This window comes from Scardinius erythrophthalmus (genome assembly GCF_964197995.2).
Source record: "Scardinius erythrophthalmus genome assembly, chromosome: 8".
NCBI classification, from domain to species: Eukaryota; Metazoa; Chordata; class Actinopteri; order Cypriniformes; family Leuciscidae; genus Scardinius; species Scardinius erythrophthalmus.
The window spans coordinates 48,183,018-48,207,208 of record NC_138228.1 but is presented as its reverse complement, the minus strand read 5'-3'; the positions used below and the strand labels follow the sequence as shown (position 1 = coordinate 48,207,208).

The 24,191-nt window shown below is 38.5% G+C and overlaps 1 protein-coding gene across 4 annotated transcripts; it reads left to right on the top strand.

The window, feature by feature from the left end:
* Positions 1–1,203: 1,203 nt before the first annotated feature.
* ube2q1 (ubiquitin-conjugating enzyme E2Q family member 1) lies at positions 1,204–23,535 on the top strand. Of its 4 annotated transcripts, none has more exons than XM_081372579.1 (14): positions 1,246–1,701; positions 4,257–4,361; positions 9,250–9,372; positions 9,743–9,799; positions 11,052–11,189; positions 14,397–14,481; positions 14,572–14,632; positions 14,720–14,810; positions 18,847–18,905; positions 19,215–19,263; positions 20,118–20,213; positions 21,311–21,377; positions 22,296–22,361; positions 22,526–23,352. In XM_081372579.1, exons 1-13 carry the CDS (start codon positions 1,543–1,545, stop codon positions 22,325–22,327), a joined length of 1,122 nt encoding a protein of 373 aa, XP_081228705.1. In that variant the 5' UTR covers positions 1,246–1,542; the 3' UTR covers positions 22,328–22,361; positions 22,526–23,352. The 4 variants fall into 4 exon arrangements, with proteins under 4 accessions (XP_081228704.1, XP_081228705.1, XP_081228703.1 ...); XM_081372577.1 differs by having other exon boundaries at positions 11,052–11,204; XM_081372578.1 differs by having other exon boundaries at positions 1,204–1,701; positions 22,296–23,535.
* The last annotated feature ends 656 nt before the right edge of the window (positions 23,536–24,191 follow it).

The following is a 24,191-nucleotide window of genomic DNA, read 5'->3' as shown; positions in this document are numbered from 1 at the left end:
ACCAGCTCCTCCCGTGTAGTTCTGGGCTGATTTCTCACCTTTCTTAGGATCATTGAAACCCCACGAGGTGAGATCTTGCATGGAGCCCCAGTCCGAGGGAGATTGACAGTCATGTTTAGCTTCTTCCATTTTCTAATGCTTGCTCCAACAGTGGACCTTTTTTCACCAAGCTGCTTGGCAATTTCCCCGTAGCCCTTTCCAGCCTTGTGGAGGTGTACAAATTTGTCTCTAGTGTCTTTGGACAGCTCTTTGGTCTTGGCCATGTTAGTAGTTGGATTCTTACTGATTGTATGGGGTGGACAGGTGTCTTTATGCAGCTAACGACCTCAAACAGGTGCATCTAATTTAGGATAATAAATGGAGTGGAGGTGGACATTTTAAAGGCAGACTAACAGGTCTTTGAGGGTCAGAATTCTAGCTGATAGACAGGTGTTCAAATACTTATTTGCAGCTGTATCATACAAATAAATAGTTAAAAAATCATATATTGTGATTTCTGGATTTTTTTTTTTTTTGATTATGTCTCTCACAGTGGACATGCACCTACGATGACAATTTCAGACCCCTCCATGATTTCCAAGTGGGAGAACTTGAAAAAAAGCAGGGTGTTCAAATACTTATTTTCCTCACTGTATTCCTTTAAAACTGCAGTGAACCAAAGACAGTCTCAAAAACACGCTTTGAAATCGCTGGTGTTTCTGACGTCACAAACTACTTTGTAACCAATCAGATCAACGTGTGATCGTCAACCAGTGGATCTCTGAGCTGAGGGAGTGACTGGAGGCGGGGCTCATTTGCATATTCATAGAACCGCGTATACCTAATGAGGCAAGGGTGTCGAGTTACGTTCAAGATATTTTTAGGCATTAAGAAACATTTTTAAGGAAAAAAAAAATCTAAATATGCAATTTTGGTGATGAAATATGAGTTTAAAGGCCATTATTGACCACAGGGGGACTTTAAAAGTTTTTGATTAGTTTATTTCATACCCGTAACTCTTGTTTTCACGAGATAAACTATCAAAATAATAACAAAGGCGTAGCAGTAGAGCTAACAAACTCAACAAAAGCCACTAAATGTAATTTTACAAATGTTGTGCTTTTGATTTTTTAATGTCCAGACAGTAAACCCAAAACAAAAAGAAAATAAAGTTTCAGGTTCTCATTTGTATCCTGTCGCTCGCTCGCGGCCGCGGTGCATGCTGGGACTGCGGGTCCTCCACGCGCGCCTCCATCTTTAAACCCCAGAGAGGAAAAAAACAGCTTCCGCTCAGTCGTACACACACAAGATCCTGCGTTCACACACACATTTATGACACTTTGAGCTCCAGATCTGCGGTTTAAATCGACGGATTGTACTAGCAAAGACCTGAGGAACTTATTCAAAGCGCGTTCAGAGATTAAACAGCTTTATTTCTGCACTGACATCCACAAAAACACGGCGGAGTGATCGCAACTGCGCGTCTCTTCTTCTTCTTTTGTCCACCTCTCTCTCGCTCTCTCGGTTTCTCGGCTCCTGATGCCCGGAGATGAGTAGAGGAACATGTCGGTTTCGGGACTGAAGGCCGAGCTGAAGTTTCTGGAGTCCATTTTCGACCCGAACCACGAACGCTTCAGGATTCTGGACTGGAAGCCGGACGAGTTGAGCTGCCAGTTCAACGTGACCGGAGAGAAGCTGCTCATCATCCACTGCAACATCACGGTAAGACCGAACACACACACACACACACACACACACACACACACACACACACACACACACACACACACACACACACACACACACTCGTCACCACAACACACGGTGGGTTCGGGCGCGCGGCTTCGATAATAGCCGAACTCGAGCGCGTTCGCGTCGGTACACACCAGTGTTCGGCTCCGTGTGTTCACACTAGCTTCACCTCAGGTTTATTATCTTAAAGTTAATCAATCAGGAGTCATTACTGTAAAGTGCGCACTTCTGAGACCTTTACTGACCCAGTTCTGGTGTCTCGTTTCATGGGTTTTCTTAATTTCCGGATGCCATTTTCTGTGGTGACTCTGACGTCATCAATCCACACATATGATCATGATCAAATATCATAACACTTCATAGGCAGCTGTTTATTATCATGATGAAAGACCCAGTTTATACGGTGAAAACTAACACTATGAATGTCAATATTATTTGGTAAATATTTGGTCTCTATTGAAAATAATCATGTAAAAACAAATCCTACTTATTATAGTACTGTACTGTTGTTATTTAAATCTTATATATATATATATATATATATATATATATATATATATATATATATATATATATATATATATTATGATTTATACTGTGAAAACGAATATATTAAATGTGTAAAATATTATTTGACAATGTTTTGGTCAATATTAAAAATAATGTGAACATTTGTTGTACTCATTATAGTGCTTATTTAAAGTTATTTTAATAATAATAATAATTATTATTATTAATATAAACTAGTAGATTATATTTTAAATATAAATATGTGTATGAAACATATTTATTCATTAATTATAGTGCAGTTAGATGTTATTTGTCTATTTATTTTCGTTTTTTTTTTAAATACTGTATATATACAAATATATTAAATGCATAAAATATTATATTTTTTATTATTTATACTTAAAACGAATATTAGAAATGCATAAAACATAAAATAATATTTGGCAAGTATTTGGTCTCTTAAAAATAACAATGTAACTTTTTTTTCTACTCATAGTACTTATTTAAATATCTTTTATGTTTTATACTGTGAAAATTAATATATTTAATGCTTAAAATATTATTTGGAAAATAATTCGTTTTTCTTAAAATAATAATGTAGTTTTAAAGTTTTATACTCATAGTACTTATTTAATATTTATTTACATTTTTTATTTAATTTATATATTTTTTTATACTAAACGAATATTAGACATGCTAAAAATATATATTTTTTGATGTAAAATGTTTTTTTTTTTTTCTTTTTTTTCTACTTATTATAGTAGTATTTAAACCCTTTACTAAATCTTTTTATTTATTTTAATAATTTTATTTTATTTATCTGGTGAAAATGAATATTATAAATGTGTAAAATATTATTTGGAGAATATTTAGTTTTTCTTAAAAATAATAATTAACATTATTATAACTTTTTTTTTTTTTACTCACTATAGTACTATTTATTATTTCTTGCTGCATGTTTTAAACAAGATGAAGTGACTTCACAGCAACACACTTTAATAACAAACATTATACAATGCTTAAAGTGTTTGTGTTTTATTAATTATGTGTAGAGCCACTGGAGATTATATTGGGACAAATAAGCGTCGACTATAAATGACATCAGTTAATGTACAAATGATGACCCTGAAACTGAGGTTCATATATTTACTTTAATTTCAAAGTGCATGAATTACTAATGGATATTGTCAGCCAGAAAGTGTTTGCATAAGAGTATAACAATGAGGTCCTCTTTGTGAACATGAGCAGTGTATTCTTTACAGCAGTGCATTCGTTATACTAACAGACTTTTGAGCTTAGAAATGTATCAGTAAATGTTAAGACTGAGATTAATAAATGCTGTAAAGTATTCTTCATTGTTGACTAATGAAACCTTATTGAGTAGCACTTTATTTCACAGTCCGGTCTGGCACATACAGACTATATACTTATTATAGTAGTTAAAATAACTGTATTCCAACCCCTGATCCCACTAAACGTCCCTAACTCTCCTGTGGTCCCTCATATCCCAGTGCTTGCCTGAGTTAAGGCACATACTGTAATAAAGTGTACACTTCACAAGCGTTCTGCCCAGGGTTCATGGATGTTTATATAATATATATGGGAATGTTGGAATAACATCACTACCGGTCAAACGCTTAGACACAGCTCTTTCTTCATTATTATTATTATTATTATTATTATTATTACTATTATTATTATTATCACTATTATTAGCCACATTTTACAGTAATAGTAAAGTCAACATCACTATGAAATCATAGTTGATCATCTCATCTCCTATGAGATCATGCAGTGGGTTTAGCTAGTTTAATTCTGTTTTAGATTCAATTAAATTGTATTAATTAAACCACTCGTAAACATACTTTATCACTTAAACTTGAAATAACCCATTAAACATGAAAGTATTTGCAGTGTTGCACTATGGGTAATGTGTCCTCGTGGTGTAAGCTCTTCAGATGTACAGTGTTGCACTATGGGTAATGTGGTGTAAACTCTCCGGCCTCGTCTTGCAGGAGTCCTACCCCTCCACGTCCCCGATATGGTTCGTGGACTCCGATGACCCGAGTCTGACCCAGGTTCTGGAGCGGCTGGAGGACGTGAGGAAGGGAAACACGCTGGTAAACGATCACACTCTCCTCACTCTACTGTCATTACTCTACTCCATTACTCTAAACACACTCCGTCTGTATGTATTGAGGAAGACCTGTGCTGTCCTTCACCTGTGTTTAGAAGCTGCAGTTCTTCTCTATATCAGTGTCAGTGTTTCTGAACTCCTGAAACGCCTCCACTGTAGTCTTGAGTTTCTTCCGGGAACGAACAGAGGTGGACGAAGTACACAACTTCCTTACTTGAGTGAAAGTATAGATACTACTGGTCAAATATTACTCTGTTACAAGTAAAAGTTGTAAAGACCTATTTTTACTTAAGTAAAAGTACAGAAGTACTCGTTTTTAAAAATACTTAAGTATCAAAAGTAAAAAGTAAATGTTAATGCATTGTTTTATTATTGTTGCATTGTTGTATGTAAAACTTAAAGTACCGTATGCATCTGAATCTATGCCTGCCTACCCTCATATCAATATCAAATTTATTTCTAGAACACAGCTCCAGTAGTGGGATTGAATATGAGATTGAATAAGTTCACTCAATAACGTCCACAATGGTTTCGGACACCCAAATGGCTGTTTCCTACAATATTGCCCTATTTAAAGTTTTTTGGCTTTTAGTGTGAATATGTTAGCCTTACCTATAAGGTAAGGTAATATTATCTATAAGCTAGTGTGCTCCAAAAAAGTGACAAAATTCGCATTTAGAAGACCAAACCCAACGTTTAAAATGAAAATCAGGTTTATGTCAGAATCCAATGTCAGATTGACGTTGATCTCCAACATTGGACAGACGTTGTATTGTGGTTGAAAATGAAAATAGGGTTGACGTCAGAAACCAACATCAGTCGGGTTCTGACGTCGACCCGACTTTTATTTTTCAATCAATATCCAACGTCAATCTGACGTCGGGTTCTGATGTCAATCAGATGCAGGGTTCTGACGTCAACCCGACTTTCATTTCCAACCAAAATGCAACCCCTGCAACCAAAATCATCCACTGACTGATGTTACTTTCTACTCAAGGACCATGACAGAATTGTAGTGGAGTAAAAAGTACGATATTTGTCTTTCAAATGTAGTGAAGTTAAAGTAAAAAGTTTCCATAAAAAATAATACTCAAGTAAAGTACAGATACTCAAAAAGTGTACTTAAGTACAGTACTCAAGTAAATTTACTTTGTTACTGTCCACCTCTGGGAACGAACACGTCACAATATTCCTCATTATAATAATTAATGCGCAGAATAAAGGGGTGGGGCCTGGTTGAGTTAGTTAGTAGTGTGTTAAACTGGTGGTTATGGTAAGGGGCGGTACATTCCCACACACACTCGAAGCGCTCGACCAATCACAACACACTGCTCCAGCCGACCAATCAGAGCACAGTGTGCTTTTCAGGAGGAGGGGCTTCATACAGCCAGGAAGTAAACTGATGTGTTTCCCAGAAGCATCGTTAGCCAACTGTGTTCGCAAGTTCTGTCGTTATCAGCAGTTCATCGAGTCGGTGTTTCCCGAAAACATCGTTCTACCAAACAGCATCGCACAGTTGTGTGAGCGCACAGTTTACCGGTGTCTATCAGTTATGAACAGCCGGCATCATTCATTAATCATACGTAATGAGATCAGAGGAGTGTGTAGGTTGGTTACATGAAACAAAGCTGCGTTCACGTTGTATTTCAGAGCTAAAGCCTTTAGCATGTCTGTAGGCCTAACGTTACGCTCATCGACTCGGCTAGCGGCCTTTATACACATGGCTCGATTACATCTTTCATAACAACCACAAATAAATAGAAATGAACAACAAAATGGATGTAAATTAATTCCAGTCAATTAACTCGCGTGCAACTTTTAAAAGAGAACAATTTAGAAGATAAGTTACCTCAGAGGATAAGGGTAATTGGCCGGTTACTTTAAACAGCAACAATAAATACTCGTAATCAGGCTAAAATGGGTGTATTTTTAATTAAAGTAATTAAATTAATTAATTCACCACTATTTTTATTACGAATTTTTAAAAGACAAGACAGAAGTTTCCAGCGCTTGCCTGACGGAAGCGAGGAGCTGTGACCCGGATGACCTCGGCTGAGTGATTGACAGGTCGTTAGTCTCATGGGTTATAATTAATCACGTGCTGAAGAGCTGATAACGGGCGTCTAATCTATTATATTACTGAGCATCACTTTATCCGTTAATTCCCCGCCTCATTTAATGAGCTATAACATTACTAAAGAATACCAACAATAATAAACAAATGAGTAAATTAATCAGTCAATAATTAAAACAATAATTATTTTATTGGGAAGAAAAGTTAATTTCAATTCATCCATCATTATAATAAATAAACTTCATATAAGCATATAATGAATGCGTGTTATTTATGAATTCATATTCACAACATTAAAGCAGGGAAAGCTGTTCTAGTAGAGACACAATAGATCTTCTTTAAGTCATATTTAATTTCTCATGTCAAGTGACAGTAAATGAAGGTGATTAGTAATATTAGCGGACAGGTGCTGTAATCACGATGCTTTGAACAGCAGTAAATAGTGATTACCAGCCGAGCTACACTGTAATCGAGTCGACCGTTACACAACACGGTGTAATATGAGCCGCACTTTCAGTGACGACCACAGGTGATCACACACACACGAGTCTCTGTGAGCCGGGCTTGTTGTGTGTAGTAGATTAACTGGGACTCTGGCACACTTCTAGACGGACTGCATGCCTGAGTAAAGCAGGAAGGTGGACCTTCCACATTTAAACTCGTTCTTCTTGAAGGATTAGTTTAACCTGGAAATCGTCGTTCACTGGGTCTCGTGTCATTCCAAACCGGTGACTTCTGTTCTTCTACACAAAAGAGGGCGTTTGAACGCTTACAATGCTTTGTGCCAATCAAATGCTCATTCACTCCAAATCTTGTTCATGTTTGTCGTCAACAATAACAGGTTTGACTTCAATAATTGGTTGTTTCATGAGCGATTATCATCATATGGCAATGGGTGTATTTTTGGAGTCGATTGTCTTAAGCCCTATCCGGACGGGACTAGTGTAACATGGAGAGGTGCGGTACAGTAATAATCACCAGAGCTTCTCCGTGATTTTATTCCCGTCTGAATGTGCATCTCATTTCGGATAATGTCAGTAAAGATTACGGACAGTTTTACCTTCAGTAAAAAGGTCTGGGAAAATGACCACAGGTGATACTAATCCCGTGCGAATAGTAAATATGTACGTAAATATTCTGTTTAAAAGTAGTTTTCCACGTTTTTTCAAGTATGGAGACGCTGGAAAAGCATCAGTTGTGTTCTAGACGCTGGAACGAGTCTGTGGCAAAACACACCATCAGATCAGAAGATCGAACACACTCGTTAGAGGCATGAAGCATCTTTTGCACACAATCCAATCTGAAGTTCATTAATACATTGTTCCACTAGACATAACTGTTTTATATATGTAAATATAGGTTATATGTGTTTGCACACGTGATATCAGCAAGCAGCGTAACACACACATGAGGACAGGAGAGACGGAAATCCTTTGTAACATTATAAATGTTTCTACTGTCACTTTGGATTAATTTAATGTGTCCTTGCTGAATAAAAGTCTTGATTTCTTTTAAAACACATCTTACCGACCCCAAGCGTTGAACAGCAGTGTGTGTGTGTGTGTATTAAACTCGACTGCTCTCTCGACTCTCTTCCTCCTCATGAAGCCTGATTTATTTTCAGTCAGGTTTTCATTACATGCAAGTGAAAGTCTGTCTGCTTGTATTGTAGAGTTGAGATCAGGACTCTCTGACAGGATTGGTCTTTTCCCTCTGAAGGGAACGGATCTTGTGCACAAATTACCCATAAATCCTGTTGTTCTAACTTGACTAATGCTACCAAATCTCTTCCTGCATGTTATTAACCGTTCATAACAGTGGTTGGGGTCAGTGTCGGAAATGATCTTTTCCATTAAAGAATTAGTTCACTTCAGAATTAAAGTTTCCTGATAATTTACTCTCCCCCACGTCATCCAAGATGTTCATGTATTTCTTTCTTCAGTGGAAAAGAAATTAAGGAAAAGGATTCCAGGGTTTTTCTCCATATAGTGTCTTCAATGGGGTCCAACGGGTCGAAGGTCCAGATGTGTTTCAGTGCAGCTTCAAAGTCTTGACACGATCCAGCCGAGGAATAAGAGTCTTATCTAGACAAACCAGCGGACATTTAATAACAAAAATAAACATTTATATACTTTTAGCCACGAATGCTGGTCTTGCACTTCCACGACTTCACTTCACATGGAAAACTCATTTTCTACTCAAAATCGTCCAAATTCATTGTTTTTCCTTTTATTTTTTACTATATTTGGACTATATTATTATATTTTGACTCAGTCTTTGCACATTTGCTTTGTAAACACTGGGTCTGTTCTTCCGCCTACGTCACGCTTGACCTTTCAACCTGATTACGTAATGTGTGGCGCATCACAGCTAGTGCAAGACCAGCATTTGTGGTTAAAAAATATATAAATGTTATTATTTTTATAAAATGTCCGCTGGTTTGTCTAGATGAGACTCTTATTCCTCGGCTGGATCGTGTCGAGACTTTGAAGCTGCACTGAAACTCACATCTGGACCTTCGACCCGTTGGACCCCATTGAAGACACTATATGGAGAAACATCCTGGAATGTTTTCCTCAAAAACCTTCATTTCTTTTCCACTGAAGAAAGAAAGACATAAACATCTTGAATGAGTAAATTATCAGGAAATTTTAATTCTGAAGTGAACTACTCCTTCAAGGGTTAATATGTGGGAGTTGATAATGAGGGTATATATTGCTCCTGTTTTCAACTTCAGGGACATGTTGGTCAGTTTCGGTGTGATTGGTGAGCTTGCTCGCGTGTGTTTGTGTTTCAGCTCTTGCAGCAGCTGAAGAGGCTGATCTGTGATCTGTGTCGCCTCTATAATCTTCCCCAACACCCTGATGTGGAGATGCTGGACCAGCCACTCCCCGCAGCGCCTCTGAACCCCGACCGCAAGGTGAACATCTTCAGGGGCTTTCGCACCGGGTGGTTATAGGAACTCCAGCCACCAGAACTGCTATAAAGAGAAAATAAATAATTTTTTTACTCAGACAAGTGAATGACAAGCATTTACGTGTATTGTAAAACTTAAGTTTTACAATAGAATAGAAAACTTTATTGTCATTGCATTTAAAATACAACAAATTGTGAATGCCCTTCCAACTACGTAACGTACCATACACACTAACATAAATACATACAACAGATCATTTAAATAGAACTGCACTGATACTCTGCTGGATATCGCCCAAGTACATGATATAATGACAAGTGAGCAAATAATTAATTCATTTATGATGTTTTTTAACGAATGTTTTATCATGTAGCTTGGGACCACGGATGAGGTCACATCAGAGGAGGAAGAGGAGGAAGAGATGGGAGAGGTTCGTATACGTTTTCCTTAGGGATGCACCGATACGAACATTCTGTCCGATACCGATAACCGATAATTCTTTGTATTTGAAAGTGATATGATGATATATTGGCCGATAAATCTAAATCCAAATTTTTTATATCATTTTTGAGAGCCTGATTACAAAAACAAAAGTCTCACCATTAAAGCCATGACCCAAACACACAATTATAATTTTATGTAGTCTATATGATGGACTTGCGCTGCACTTTTTGAAGTGATTCCAATCATATTTCAGGCAACTCACAACGCTGATCATGATAAACAGTGCGCATCTGAAGTGTCTCAGCTGAGGGAAATACATTATTTATCGGCTTTAATATATCGGCCAAATTTTCTTATCAGGCCGGTAACAATAACAATATAAATGAACATATACTGGCCGATGCCGATATATCATGCATCCCTAGTTTTCCTCATGTTTATTATGATGCTGTCATGTGTGATCGTTAGGGCTGGGCACCGATTCAGATCTTCCAATTCGATTTGATTTCGGTTCTCGATTCGATTGTTGATTTCGATTTTACATTCGATTTCGATTCTCAATTCGACTCAATGAATATAGATTTAATATAAATCCTATATTCATAAAAAAGAACAGTGAACTTAAGTTTATAAGTGGTTAATTAATAAAAAGAAATTAAGTATACACTTGTGTACATTAAAACAGAACCCAACTCTATATTTCAAATGCACACAATGAATAGACAGGATTTTGATGCAAGATGAAAAATTGATGCTGAAAATTGGACAAGTCAGAACAATGTTGCATGCCTTGATCAAACAGGATCAGGTTATTTTCTGTTTAAGATAAAACAATCATAAAATCTCACAGCATTAGCTGTAACATGGAAGCCTATGAGCAGTGCAGGAAAAATAATACAGGCTTTTGGGTGATAGTTCATCATTTATGAATGTATTCATCATGTATAAATTAAAGATATTTTGAAGAATATGGGTAACTAAACTGTTTCTGGTCTCCATTGACTTCTTTTGACTTTTTTTTCAATACTATGGAAGTCAATAGGGCCCATCAACTGTTTGGTTGGATAAATCTTATGTTCAGTGTTTGCGGAAATAAATATGGAAAAAAAAAAAACAGATTCGTGGACTTTGACAATCGATTTTGAATTGACCACATTTTAAAAAAACGATTAATCTAAAAATGTATTTTTTTTGCCCAGCCCTAGTGACCTCATCATATATATGTTCTCTGTCAGCAGGACATCGATCTGGAACACTATGAAATGAAAGAGGAGGAGCCGGTGGATGGGAAGAAGTCTGAGGATGATGGGATCGAGAAGGAGAACTTGGCCATTCTGGAGAAGATCCGCAAGAACCAGAGGCAGGACCACTTGAATGTAAGTGCTCATTCGGTAAGGTCACTTTCCTCATGTTTCGGGGTTCTGGTGGGGTGAAATGGAGGCTTTTGTTCGTAGTAGTAGTTTCACAGTCCTGATTAGATGGAGATTGAATAATTATGATGAGATGGTTCAGTCTGATGGCCTTCAGAGTGAATGATGTAGTTCCTTTTGAAACGAATTGTTCGTGAGTAGTCAGGCAAGCAAACTACTCCTCTTCTGACGAAAGCTTCTGTTTTGAATCTTGATTTTGTGTTGAGATTTGATGACTCGAGACTTCAAAATTGACCATATTCATAAAAGGAGATTTTTGAATATGTATTTTTATATTTATTACATATGATATTAACCACCATTTCCAGAAAATTAGCGCAATTGCAAATGTGGTGTTGGCTTTATATGACAGTTCAGTAAACAGAGTGAATATTGTGATAAGTGACATTTTAGACATAACATTGTCAATGTTCTTTGTTTTTGCTCTATTTCTCCAATAGTTCCAAACAAGCCACAACAAAAGAGTTACAAGTCTATGTGGCAATAATGTACAGTGGTGTTTCGTCAGTCACTAAACTAATCCGGGGTTTTGTACGAATCGGTTCAGTGACTTGTCTTGACTTCCTTTACTTGACTTACTTGACTTATTTGACTTAATTTCTTGACTTACTTGATTTACTTTCTTGGCTTACTTGACTTAACTGACTTGACTTATTTGACTTAGCTGACTGACTTGACTTGACTTATTTGACTTGACTTATTTGACTTGACTTACTTGACTTGACTTACTTGACTTGACTTGACTTGCTTGACTTGACTTACTTGACTTAACTGACTTACTTGACTTTCTTGACTTACTTTCCTGACTTACTTGATTTACTTTCTTGACTTGACTTTACTTACTTGATTTAGTTGGTTTGACTTGCTTGACTTGATTTACTTTCTTTACTTACTTGACTTTACTTACTTAACTTACTTGATTTAGTTGATTTGACTTGCTTGACTTGATTTACTTTCTTGACTTACTTGACTTGACTTGCATGACTTACTTTCTTGACTTATTTGACTTGACTGACTTGACTTACTTCCTTGACTTGACTTACTTCCTTCACTTGACTTATTTGACTTACTTTCTTGACTTATTTTCTTGACTTACTTGACTTGACTGACTTGACTTACTTGACTGACTTGACTTACTTCCTTTACTTGACTTATTTGACTTACTTTCTTGACTTACTTTCTTGACTTACTTGACTTGACTTACTTGATTTACTTTCTTGACTTACTTGACTTGACTGACTTGACTGACTTGACTTGACTTACTTCCTTGACTTGACTTACTTCCTTGACTTGACTTACTTCCTTTACTTGACTTATTTGACTTGACTGACTTGATTTACTTTCTTGACTTACTTAACTTGACTGACTTGACTTGACTTACTTCCTTGACTTGACTTACTTGACTTGACTTACTTGATTTACTTTCTTGACTTACTTGACTTGACTTGACTTACTTCCTTCACTTGACTTATTTGACTTGACTTACTTGACTTGATTTACTTTCTTGACTTACTTGACTTGACTGACTTGACTGACTTGACTTCCTTGACTTGACTGACTTTCTTGACTTACTTGACTTGACTGACTTTCTTGACTTACTTGACTGACTTTCTTGACTTATTTGACTTTACTTACTTGACTTACTTGACTTACTTTCTTGACTTCCTTGACTTGACTTACTTCCTTGACTTGACTGACTTTCTTGACTTACTTAACTTACTTTCTTGACTTATTTGACTTGACTTACTTGACTTACTTGACTTACTTTCTTGACTTATTTGACTTTACTTTCTTGACTTACTTTCTTGACTTACTTTCTTGACTTATTTGACTTGACTTACTTGACTTACTTGACTTGACTTACTTGACTTATTTGACTTGACTTATTTGACTTGACTTACTTGACTTACTTGACTTACTTCCTTGACTTGACTTACTTTCTTGACTTATTTGACTTTACTTTCTTGACTTACTTTCTTGACTTACTTTCTTGACTTACTTTCTTGACTTATTTGACTTTACTTTCTTGACTTACTTTCTTGACTTACTTTCTTGACTTACTTTCTTGACTTATTTGACTTGACTTACTTGACTTACTTGACTTATTTGACTTGACTTATTTGACTTGACTTACTTGACTTACTTGACTTACTTCCTTGACTTGACTTACTTTCTTGACTTATTTGACTTTACTTTCTTGACTTACTTTCTTGACTTACTTTCTTGACTTTCTTGACTTGACTTACTTGACTTACTTTCTTGACTTACTTTCTTGACTTCCTTGACTTGACTTACTTTCTTGACTTATTTGACTTTACTTACTTGACTTACTTGACTTGACTTACTTCCTTGACTTATTTGACTTTACTTACTTGACTTCCTTGACTTGACTTACTTTCTTGACTTATTTGACTTTACTTTCTTGACTTACTTGACTTACTTTCTTGACTTACTTGACTTGACTTGACTAACTTGACTTGACTTACTTGACTTAGCTGACTTGACTTAGCTGACTTGACTTGACTTGATTTTAAACATCCTGTAAAGGTTTTTAGTTAATTTATGTATTTTGACATTTAACCTAGATTTCACCATATAAGCTGGCATGGCGTTGAAAAACATTTTCTCACAAATAAACAAACTAAAGAGAATTCAATAATGACACAATTTAATGCAGTTACACATTGCACTTTTTGCACAATTTGACTGTATTGTAGCATTACATTTTTCTTTTCTTTTTTAAATAATAATAATAATTTGTAAAAGGGGTAATGCTTTACAATAAGCTCTTATTTGTTAACATTAATGCATGAACTGACAATGAACAATATTACAGCATTTATTAACCGTTGCTTGTTACTTAAATAAAATCTTCATGTTAGTTCACAGTGCATTAACTGATGTCAAATTTTAACATGGATTGTTATGTCACATTAGCTGATGTAATTAACTAATGTTAACAAATGAAAGCTGACTGTAAAGTGTTACAGTGAATCTGAAATATTTGAAACGACACGTCTTGTTTTGTTCATTGGGCTGTCGGGCTCCCAGTGCTCATTAATCTGAGCTGTGGGACTCATAAGAGTTCATGTGCGCAATGGGTCAATAATGCATCTGATTGATTGATTGAGTGTGTTCTCTCGTGTCCTGTAGGGCGCTGTGTCTGGATCAGTTCAAGCGTCGGATCGCCTCATGAAGGAGCTCAGGGAGATCTACCGGTCTCAGAGTTATAAAAACGGTTTGGACTCCTGATAACTGATGTGTGAATGAACGAGACGCCACTGGAAGCGTCGACGCTCTTCTTATTCTGCTTTCTTCTGTTGTCCAGGAATCTACTCAGTGGAGCTGTTCAACGACAGCCTGTACGAGTGGCATGTGAAGATAAGAACGTAAGAACTGGATTTTCCCATTATTGCTTGTGTTAGTTAGGAGTTTTCAGAAAGCTGAATGTGTGTGTGTGTGTGTGTTGTGTTCAGTGTGGATCCAGACAGTCCTCTGCACAGTGACCTGCAGGTGCTGAAGGAGAAGGAGGGAATCGACTACATACTCCTCAACTTCTCTTACAAAGTGAGTTCGCTGGCCATGCCCAGGTGTGTGTGTGTGTGTGTGTGTGTGTGTGTGTGTGTGTGTGTGTGTGTGTGTGTGTGTGTGTGTGTGTGTGTGTGTGTGTGTGTGTGTGTGTGTGTGTGTGTGTGTGTGTGTGTGTGTGTGTGTGTGTGTGTGTGTGTGTGTGTGTGTGTGTGTGTGTGTGTGTGTGTGTGTGTGTGTGTGTGTGTGTGTGTGTGTGTGTGTGTGTGTGTGTGTGTGTGAGTGAGAGATGGGTAGGTTTAGGGGTAGGGTTAGTGTGTGTGTGTGTGTGTGTGTGTGTGTGTGTGTGTGTGTGTGTGTGAGTGAGAGATGGGTAGGTTTAGGGGTAGGGTTAGTGTGTGTGTGTGTGTGTGTGTGTGTGTGTGTGTGTGTGTGTGTGTGTGTGTGTGTGTGTGTGTGTGTGTGTGTGTGTGTGTGTGATGGGTAGGTTTAGGGGTAGGGTTAGAGTGTGTGTGTGTGAGAGAGAGATGGGTAGGTTTAGGGGTAGGGTTAGAGTGTGTGTGAGAGAGAGATGGGTAGGTTTAGGGGTAGGGTTAGAGTGTGTGTGAGAGAGAGATGGGTAGGTTTAGGGGTAGGGTTAGAGTGTGTGAGAGAGAGATGGGTAGGGTTAGTGCGTGCGTGTGTGTGTGATGGGTAGGTTTAGGGGTAGGGTTAATGTGTGTGTGATGGGTAGGTTTAGGGGTAGGGTTAATGTGTGTGTGATGGGTAGGTTTAGGGGTAGGGTTAATGTGTGTGTGATGGGTAGGTTTAGGGGTAGGGTTTGTGTGTGTGTGATGGGTAGGTTTAGGGGTAGGGTTTGTGTGTGTGTGTGTGTGTGTGTGTGTGTGTGTGTGATGGGTAGGGTTAGTGTGTGTGTGTGTGTGTGTGTGTGTGTGTGTGAGATGGGTAGGGTTAGTGTGTGTGTGTGTGTGTGTGTGTGTGTGTGTGTGTGTGTGTGTGTGTGTGTGTGTGTGTGTGTGTGTGATGGGTAGGGTTAGCGTAAGGACACAGAATATACAGTTTGGACAGTATAAACACCATGTCTATGGAGAGTACCCACAAAGATAGCGTGTGTGTGTGTGTGAGAGAGAGAGTTTAGCCTTTAGTTCATGATACATTGAAAATAAGGTGACAACAATTTACCTTCCATAATTGTTCAACTTATTTATTAAAGGTCCCATTGCATGAAAATGTCACTTTATGAGGTTTTTAACCTTAATATGAGTTCCCCTAGCCTGCTGATGGTCCCCCAGTGGATAGACGTTCTGATGGGTGTAAACCAAGCCCTGGGTATTTTTGAGATAATGAAAGCTCAGACGGGCGAATCTAGAATCTTCCCCTTATGTCGTCATAAGGTGAAAGGTCACCTCCCCTTTCTCTGCTGGCCCGCCCATGAGAAAATGAGCGGCGCGAGCGCAATATTGTTTTTTCCTCGAGAGACATCATGGCTTGCAAACGAGCGAAGCATGGCAGTTGCTCAGTGTCTGGATGTACAAATGAACACAAAAGTATTGTTTTAGTTCCTTCATCCGAGCCACTGAAGAACCAGTGGGTTATGGGAATTTCTGATGTGTAATTGTTCAAGTTCAGACAGATAATCTTTCTCTCAAAGTCGTTCAATACTGTTTATGCATCAGTAAATCAAGCCAGTGACTAAACGATCAACTTCACGTCGTTTCTCTTAGTAGGATGAAAATAATCTTACTTAAACTGATTAATGTATATACAGAAAGCGATCAAAGAACAATCCCTTTCCAATCGCCCAAGCTGTCAATGACACAGCGCGAGTTTATCTGGACACTTGCCAAAACTCGTTGTGAAATCAATGACGCTGTTACGCTGCACAACGAAGCTCTTACTGTACGTACATCATGTTTGCATTGGTGAAATCATTAGTGAGAGTGCAGAAACTGCGTTGCAATCGCGATCAACAGGCTGTCATCTGCTCAATGCTCATCACTGCAACCTTTTATGTGATGGGAATAGATCTAAATACTTAAACTTCTCACGATTAGTTAATCCCGATAGCTGTAATATTAAAGCTGTAATAGTAAAAGTGTTCGAGAGAGTTCCACATGTAATGCTAGATATTTCATATGCAAGCATGTCAGCCAATCACAGCAGTGGGTGTTTACACTGGAGTATCACAGCCAATCACAGCAGTGGGCGTTTACACTGAAGTCTATCAGCAGCCAATCACAGCAGTGGGCGTTTACACTGGAGTATCACAGCCAATCACAGCAGTGGGCGTTTACACTGAAGTCTATCAGCAGCCATTCACAGCAGTGGGTGTTTACACTGGAGTATCACAGCCAATCAAAACAGTGGGTGTTTACACTGAAGTCTATCAGCAGCCAATCACAGCAGTGGGCGTTTACACTGAAGTCTATCAGCAGCCAATCACAGCAGTGGGCGTTTACACTGGAGTATCACAGCCAATCACAGCAGTGGGCGTTTACACTGAAGTCTATCAGCAGCCAATCACAGCAGTGGGCGTTTACACTGGAGTATCACAGCCAATCACAGCAGTGGGTGTTTACACTGAAGTCTATCAGCAGCCAATCACAGCAGTGGGCGTTTACACTGAAGTCTATCAACAGCCAATCACAGCAGTGGGTGTTTACACTGAAGTCTATCAGCAGCCAATCACAGCAGTGGGCGTTTACACTGAAGTCTATCAGCAGCCAATCACAGCAGTGGGTGTTTACACTGAAGTCTATCAGCAGCCAATCACAGCAGTGGGTGTTTACACTGAAGTCTATCAGCAGCCAATCACAGCAGTGGGTGTTTACACTGAAGTCTATCAGCAGCCAATCACAGCAGTGGGTGTTTACACTGAAGTCTATCAGCAGCCAATCACAGCAGTGGGCGTTTACACTGAAGTCTATCAGCAGCCAATCACAGCAGTGGGTGTTTACACTGAAGTCTATCAGCAGCCAATCACAGCAGTGGGCGTTTACACTGGAGTATCACAGCCAATCACAGCAGTGGGTGTTTACACTGAAGTCCATCAGCAGCCATTCACAGCAGTGGGCGTTTACACTGAAGTCTATCAGCAGCAAATCACAGCAGTGGGCGTTTACACTGAAGTCTATCAGCAGCCAATCACAGCAGTGGGCGTTTACACTGAAGTCTATCAGCAGCCAATCACAGCAGTGGGTGTTTACACTGAAGTCTATCAGCAGCCAATCACAGCAGTGGGTGTTTACACTGAAGTCTATCAGCAGCCATTCACAGCAGTGGGCGTTTACACTGAAGTCTATCAGCAGCCAATCACAGCAGTGGGCGTTTACATTGAAGTCTATCAGCAGCCAATCACAGCAGTGGGTGTTTACACTGAAGTCCATCAGCAGCCAATCACAGCAGTGGGCGTTTACACTGAAGTCTATCAGCAGCCAATCACAGCAGTGGGTGTTTACACTGAAGTCTATCAGCAGCCAATCACAGCAGTGGGTGTTTACACTGAAGTCTATCAGCAGCCAATCACAGCAGTGGGCGTTTACACTGAAGTCTATCAGCAGCCAATCACAGCAGTGGGCGTTTACACTGAAGTCTATCAGCAGCCAATCACAGCAGTGGGTGTTTACACTGAAGTCTATCAGCAGCCAATCACAGCAGTGGGTGTTTACACTGAAGTCTATCAGCAGCCAATCACAGCAGTGGGTGTTTACACTGAAGTCTATCAGCAGCCAATCACAGCAGTGGGCGTTTACACTGAAGTCTATCAGCAGCCAATCACAGCAGTGGGTGTTTACACTGAAGTCTATCAGCAGCCAATCACAGCAGTGGGCGTTTACACTTCAAACAGAGCGTTCAAATCAGAGGCTAAAATCAGGGTTGGAAAAATGCCTTTTCTTTCTAAATTATAACAACTTTTGATCTAAAAAACATACTAACATTATAAGGTCACACCAGGAAACATTTTAAAATAATAAAATAATCCATGCAATGGCACCTTTAAATGTGCAAATGCTTATATGTACAGTTTAAATGTAGGTTTCCCAGAGTAAAAAGAATGTCTCTCTTCTGTCTTCAGGATAATTTCCCCTTCGATCCTCCGTTTGTACGAGTGGTTTCTCCTGTGCTTTCCGGAGGGTATTATTCATTATTCATCCTATTAGTGTTATTGTGATGCATTTTGTTTATGATATTATTAATTCGTTCAGAAATCAAACTTATTTGTATACAGAAGCGAATTTTTATTCATACTAATGTATACATACATATATCTTCCCAGGTTAACTGTAGTGTGTGTGTGTGTGTGTAAAGCCTAGGTTAACTGTAATGTGTGTGTGTGTGTATAAAGCCCAGGTTAACTGTAGTGTGTGTGTGTATAAAGCCCAGGTTAAGTGTGTGTGTGTGTGTGTGTGTGTAAAGCCCAGGTTAACTGTAGTGTGTGTTCAGGTATGTTCTGGGTGGAGGAGCGCTGTGTATGGAGCTACTCACTAAACAGGTGTGTGTTTCTGTTCACTACTCGAGACTCAGACACATCAGTCATGCTTTCCTTCATTTCTCAGACCAGCTTCTGCACTCAGGACACTTAACAGGCCTCAACTTAAGCGTCATATCATGCATTTATTTAATATAGTCAAAGCAAACATTACTCAGACACCAGATATAATGTGTGCTATGTTCCACTAGTGTGATCAGGACACTATAGTTCATTACTGTGAGTGAGGAGAGCAGAATACAGTAAACTGTGACACATTACACCCAGAAACTCTTCATACAGAGACTCTACCAGTGACATTTATAACAATCTGGGCCCAGAAATGATTCGGACACTTTGAGCTGATCATGTTCTGCTGAAGTGTGTTTTCTCTTTAATTGCTAATGCTCTTTTTACACACAGACTGAACACAATGAAGCATTGCTTGGTGATTGGTTGAGCTAAACTGGTATTATCTAATTGTGTAGTTAAATTTAACAGCTGACAGATATTCAACATAATTCATGTGTGAGACAGTCTAACAGAAGGACGGACAAAACCAGTCAAATATCCACTGAGTTCTGCTCATATTTCATTACCATTCTCTAAACTATAGCGAATAAACTGATAATGTGAGAAAAGGAGTCTGAGTGAATCTGGGTTTGACTGTAATATTTCTTCCTGATGTTTTAATCTGTGAAATCGTCTGTTTTCAAAGTGCATCAAACTCTTTAATTTAAAAGCTCACGATCCTGATATGAGTCCTCTAGTGTCCTGATATACAGATGCTAGTCTGTCATACGACGTGTGTGTGACTGAGGTTGTAAGAGAGCTGTGTGTGTGTGTGTGTCTGACGGTCATGTGATCTGTGTCCTCAGGGCTGGAGCAGTGCCTATTCCATAGAGTCCGTCATCATGCAGATCAACGCCACTTTAGTCAAGGGGAAAGCAAGAGTGCAGTTTGGAGCCAATAAGGTAATCTCACTCAAGACCCGTTCACACCCAGAACCAGAACCAGAACCAGAACCAACCTCAAACTATTGAGACTTTTAAAAAAGGGCTAAAAACATTTCTTTTTAGGAGAACTTATGACTTTTAACTATTACATCTATTTGTGTTTTACCATCCTTTAATGATCTTAACTGTAGCACTTTGAGATTTGCTCCAAATGTAACGTGCAATACAAATAAAATCTATTATTATTATTATTATTATTAACCAGAACGAGAACGATCAGGGTTTGAGTCAATAGCATTATTTCAAACACCGAAACAACTTGTTTAACACGAAATACTATTTTTTCTCTGCGTATGGGCCACAAGATCAATATTCTGAAAATAAAGATAGTTATAGTTCCACTCGCTCGCCTTCATGATTTAATACTGAAAGATTTCCAATATTGCGACGTAACTCCATCTTTGCTCGCAGAATGAAGGCCAGTGACTTATATTTCGTGTTCTGTTTATTATTAGCGCTGCGGTTTGGCGTCTGTCTCTTTAAATGCTCGAGCTCTTTAGAGCAGGATTCTGATTGGCTGTCAGAGTTTCTCCTTCATCATCTGGAAGACATCGTTCTGAACGTGATCGTTCCTCAGCGTCGTCATCGTTATAGTTGTGGACTCGCTTGTTCTCTGACATTTAGAGCGATTGTCAGAACTACATCCGTCTCGCTCTAGTCCTCGACTTTGGTGTGATCAAGCCTTTACTCTGTTTGTGTCTGATTGTGGTGTTTGCTATGAAAGCTTAAAACATTTAATTGCAGTTTTTTTCTCAATTCTTATTTCCTGCATTTTACAACTCGCAAATGCAAGAAATCATAATCGTGAGAAAAAAATTGCAATTAAATGTTTTATTCTGTTGCAGAAACTTTTTTCTTAGAATTTTGGGATATAAGAAAAGTTTTCCACTGTGAAAGAAATGTTACGTTATTTATTTGATTTATTGATTCATTCACGAGCTTCCATAGTTTGATGGCAGGAATTGTCACGCACTTGTTTCTCAGATTTCAGGTTGTATATTAAATGTATTGTAATTGCGCAGTAGAGACTAGAATGAAGATGTGCTGTGTTTCAGAATCAGTACAACCTCGCCAGAGCGCAGCAGTCGTACAAATCACTGGTGCAGATCCACGAGAAGAACGGTGAGAGCGCCTGGAAACTGTGTGTTCATCTTCAGATATTTCACAGTTTAATATCACAGAAACAGTTGCAATAACATTCTGCTGAAGATCATGTGACTGAACAAACAGGGCATCTTTAGAAACGGCCTTTTTAAACACATCAAATGATTCGAGGAGTGCAGTTTTATTTCCTACTGACATTTTCAGACACAGGTTCACTTGTTACAATGTAATTTATACACTTTATACACATTATACATTTAAGCTCGGAGTAATTTTAATTAAAAAAGTCTACTTGCTATATAATTAGGGTCTGGCTTAGCATTAATTGCTTGTAATTATGTAAAATTTACTGTTATTACTATATTAGGTATATGTAATATAACAAGGAGACTGTAAAATAATGTTGGGTAACATATGTCCTTGTTACATATGTTACATGTACTTACCGTAGTAATAACAGTAAATCATGCATAATTACATGCAACTAACCCTCAGCCTACCCTAACCCTATAGTCAGTACATGTAGTTGATTAATATTACTCAGCACTTAAATATATAATTACACGGTAACAATGACACCTTAAAATAAAGTGTAACCGAATGTTGCCAATTTTTCTGCTAAAACAAGTTTATCATTTGTTTTATTATTTTATTTGGTAACACTTTATTTTACAGTTTCCTTATTGCAGGTTACATGTAATTACCATAAATTGTGCATAATTACATGCAATTACATGAAAACCTTTTATTTAACAAAAGATCATGTTACATTGTAATTAAACCGAATCATCAATATTTTTGGTCAAAGTGAGTTGATTAGGCGTTTAGGAGTGTGTGATCTGCTGTTAATGTGTGTAGTGTGCTGTAAACCAGCTGACATGGACATCTGAGCTCGCGGTGTAAACGTGTGTGTGTGTGTGTGTGTGTCTCCCACAGGCTGGTACACGCCACCGAAAGAGGACGGCTAGAGCGAGAGCTCCACACGTGAACATGTATCTCGAGGTGGACATCTCTTTGTTCCCGTTTTTCCTCTCATCCCTCTTTTAAATCTCCGCCACGTTTGTTCTCCGTCACTTCCACTGGGTTGAAGACGCTCGACTTGATCGGGCCGAGTTCGATCCACGGGAAAAGCTCTTTTTCTGTTTTCTTTTGCTTTATCATCTCAGATAATGTCATTATTCCTGCGCTCCTGATCCAACATGTCCTCTCCCGTCATCCTGAGCGAGTTCTGGCTAACTGACGTGTGTGTCCGTGGACTCGTTGTGTTCAGGACGAGCCAGCGATCCTGTGTTTGGAGGAACCGGCCTTTAAAAACCCTGGGATGCGAGACACATGGAGCTGACGGACATTCTGACGCTCCAGAAGCTTTCCTCTCCACATCTCCAACAGAACAGCCGGGATTTGTGGGCTGGTGTGAAGCCGTGTGTTGGGAACGCTGGGCGGTGACCCATAATGCCTTAAAGAGGAGAAGAGTGAGTGTTCCTCTCGGTCCTGCTGTTCCTCCAGTGTTTCTGTTCAAGCCCTTCAGTCGATCCCAAACGTTCCCTCCGATCGCTGACCGGGTTTTAGAGGATAATTCCTGTTTTTTCCCAAGCCGTGCTGGGAAGTGTTTCTGAAATTCCCATGGGACAATGTCCGCTTCACTTTTCTGTTTGTGTAGGGAAATTAAAAATAAATAAATAATGCCACTCTGACATCAAGCCATAGATTGAACCCGTAGGTTTTATTCCGGAAAACGCTCTCGTGTGTCGGGATCGGCTCAAGCGTAGAGCGTTCGACAGAGAGAGATGTGAAACAGCTGACTCCAGATCAGATCCTCATTCAGCCGGTGTGATGCGTCCACGGAGAGCGTTCACACAGTTATGCACTGTTAGCATGCTTTGGTTATACTGCTTTTATTTGACTTTTTTTTTTTTTTTTCATTGTAAGTGTAATTTTGACCATGTACAGTACAATTTGTAAACTTGCATCAAGTTTATGAATAAAGAATTTTAAGAAATACATCAGTGTAATCTGTCGTGCTGTTTTAGACGTTTAATTCCATCACATGTTTAACTCAAGGAATCAAACTCCATATTCTATGTCTATATATATATATATATGTGTGTGTGTATATGTATGTATGTATTTATTTATTGGTTGCACCGATACTAAATTCTCCACGGATACCGATGACACATTTGTCTGCTTTCTTTTGAGAAATGCAAAACCAAAACTGAATGCATATTCCTTTGTGCTCAGATTAATTTAATGTAAGTAATTTTAGAGGTTTTTTTATATGAATCCTGTTCAAAATTAGTCTTTTTTTTCACACCGCAACCCAGTGTCATTTTAGTAGCATTGATCTGTTCTATTATAGTTTCTGTTTTGATTTTATTTTATATTTTGTTTTCATTTAAAGTCCCCTGTGTTGTAAATCCAGCTTTTAATGTTGTTTATGTGTCTATGTGGTGTTTTTAATAAGCTTTAAGACAAACCATGTGTAAGTTCATAAGTCGACAGCATTGCTGAGTATTTCCTCCTTTAAAACTGCAGTGAACCAAAGACAGTCTCAAACACACGCTTTGAAATCGCTGGTGTTTCTGACGTCACAAACTACCTTGTAACCAATCAGATCAACGTGTGATCGTCAACCAGTGGATCTCTGAGCTGAGTGAGTGGAGGCGGGGCTCATTTGCATATTCATAGAACCGCGCATGCTAAATGAGGCAAGGGTGTCGAGTTACATTCAAGATATTTTAAGGCATGAAGACATTTTTTTTTTTTAAAGAAGAAACATTTAAATATGTCGTTGGTGATCAAAGATGAGTTTTAAAGGTGCCATGTGTAAAA

What these genes read in the sequence shown, in the direction of transcription:
- ube2q1 (XM_081372576.1), top strand. Translation starts at nt 1,543, where the DNA reads ATGTCGGTTTCGGGACTGAAGGCCGAGCTGAAGTTTCTGGAGTCCATT. An exon ending in TGGCATGTGAAGATAAGAAC is followed by an intron (nt 14,633 to 14,719) that starts GTAAGAACTGGA and finishes TGTTGTGTTCAG; the next exon opens with TGTGGATCCAGACAGTCCTC. An exon ending in TCTCCTGTGCTTTCCGGAGG is followed by an intron (nt 18,906 to 19,214) that starts GTATTATTCATT and finishes GTGTGTGTTCAG; the next exon opens with GTATGTTCTGGGTGGAGGAG.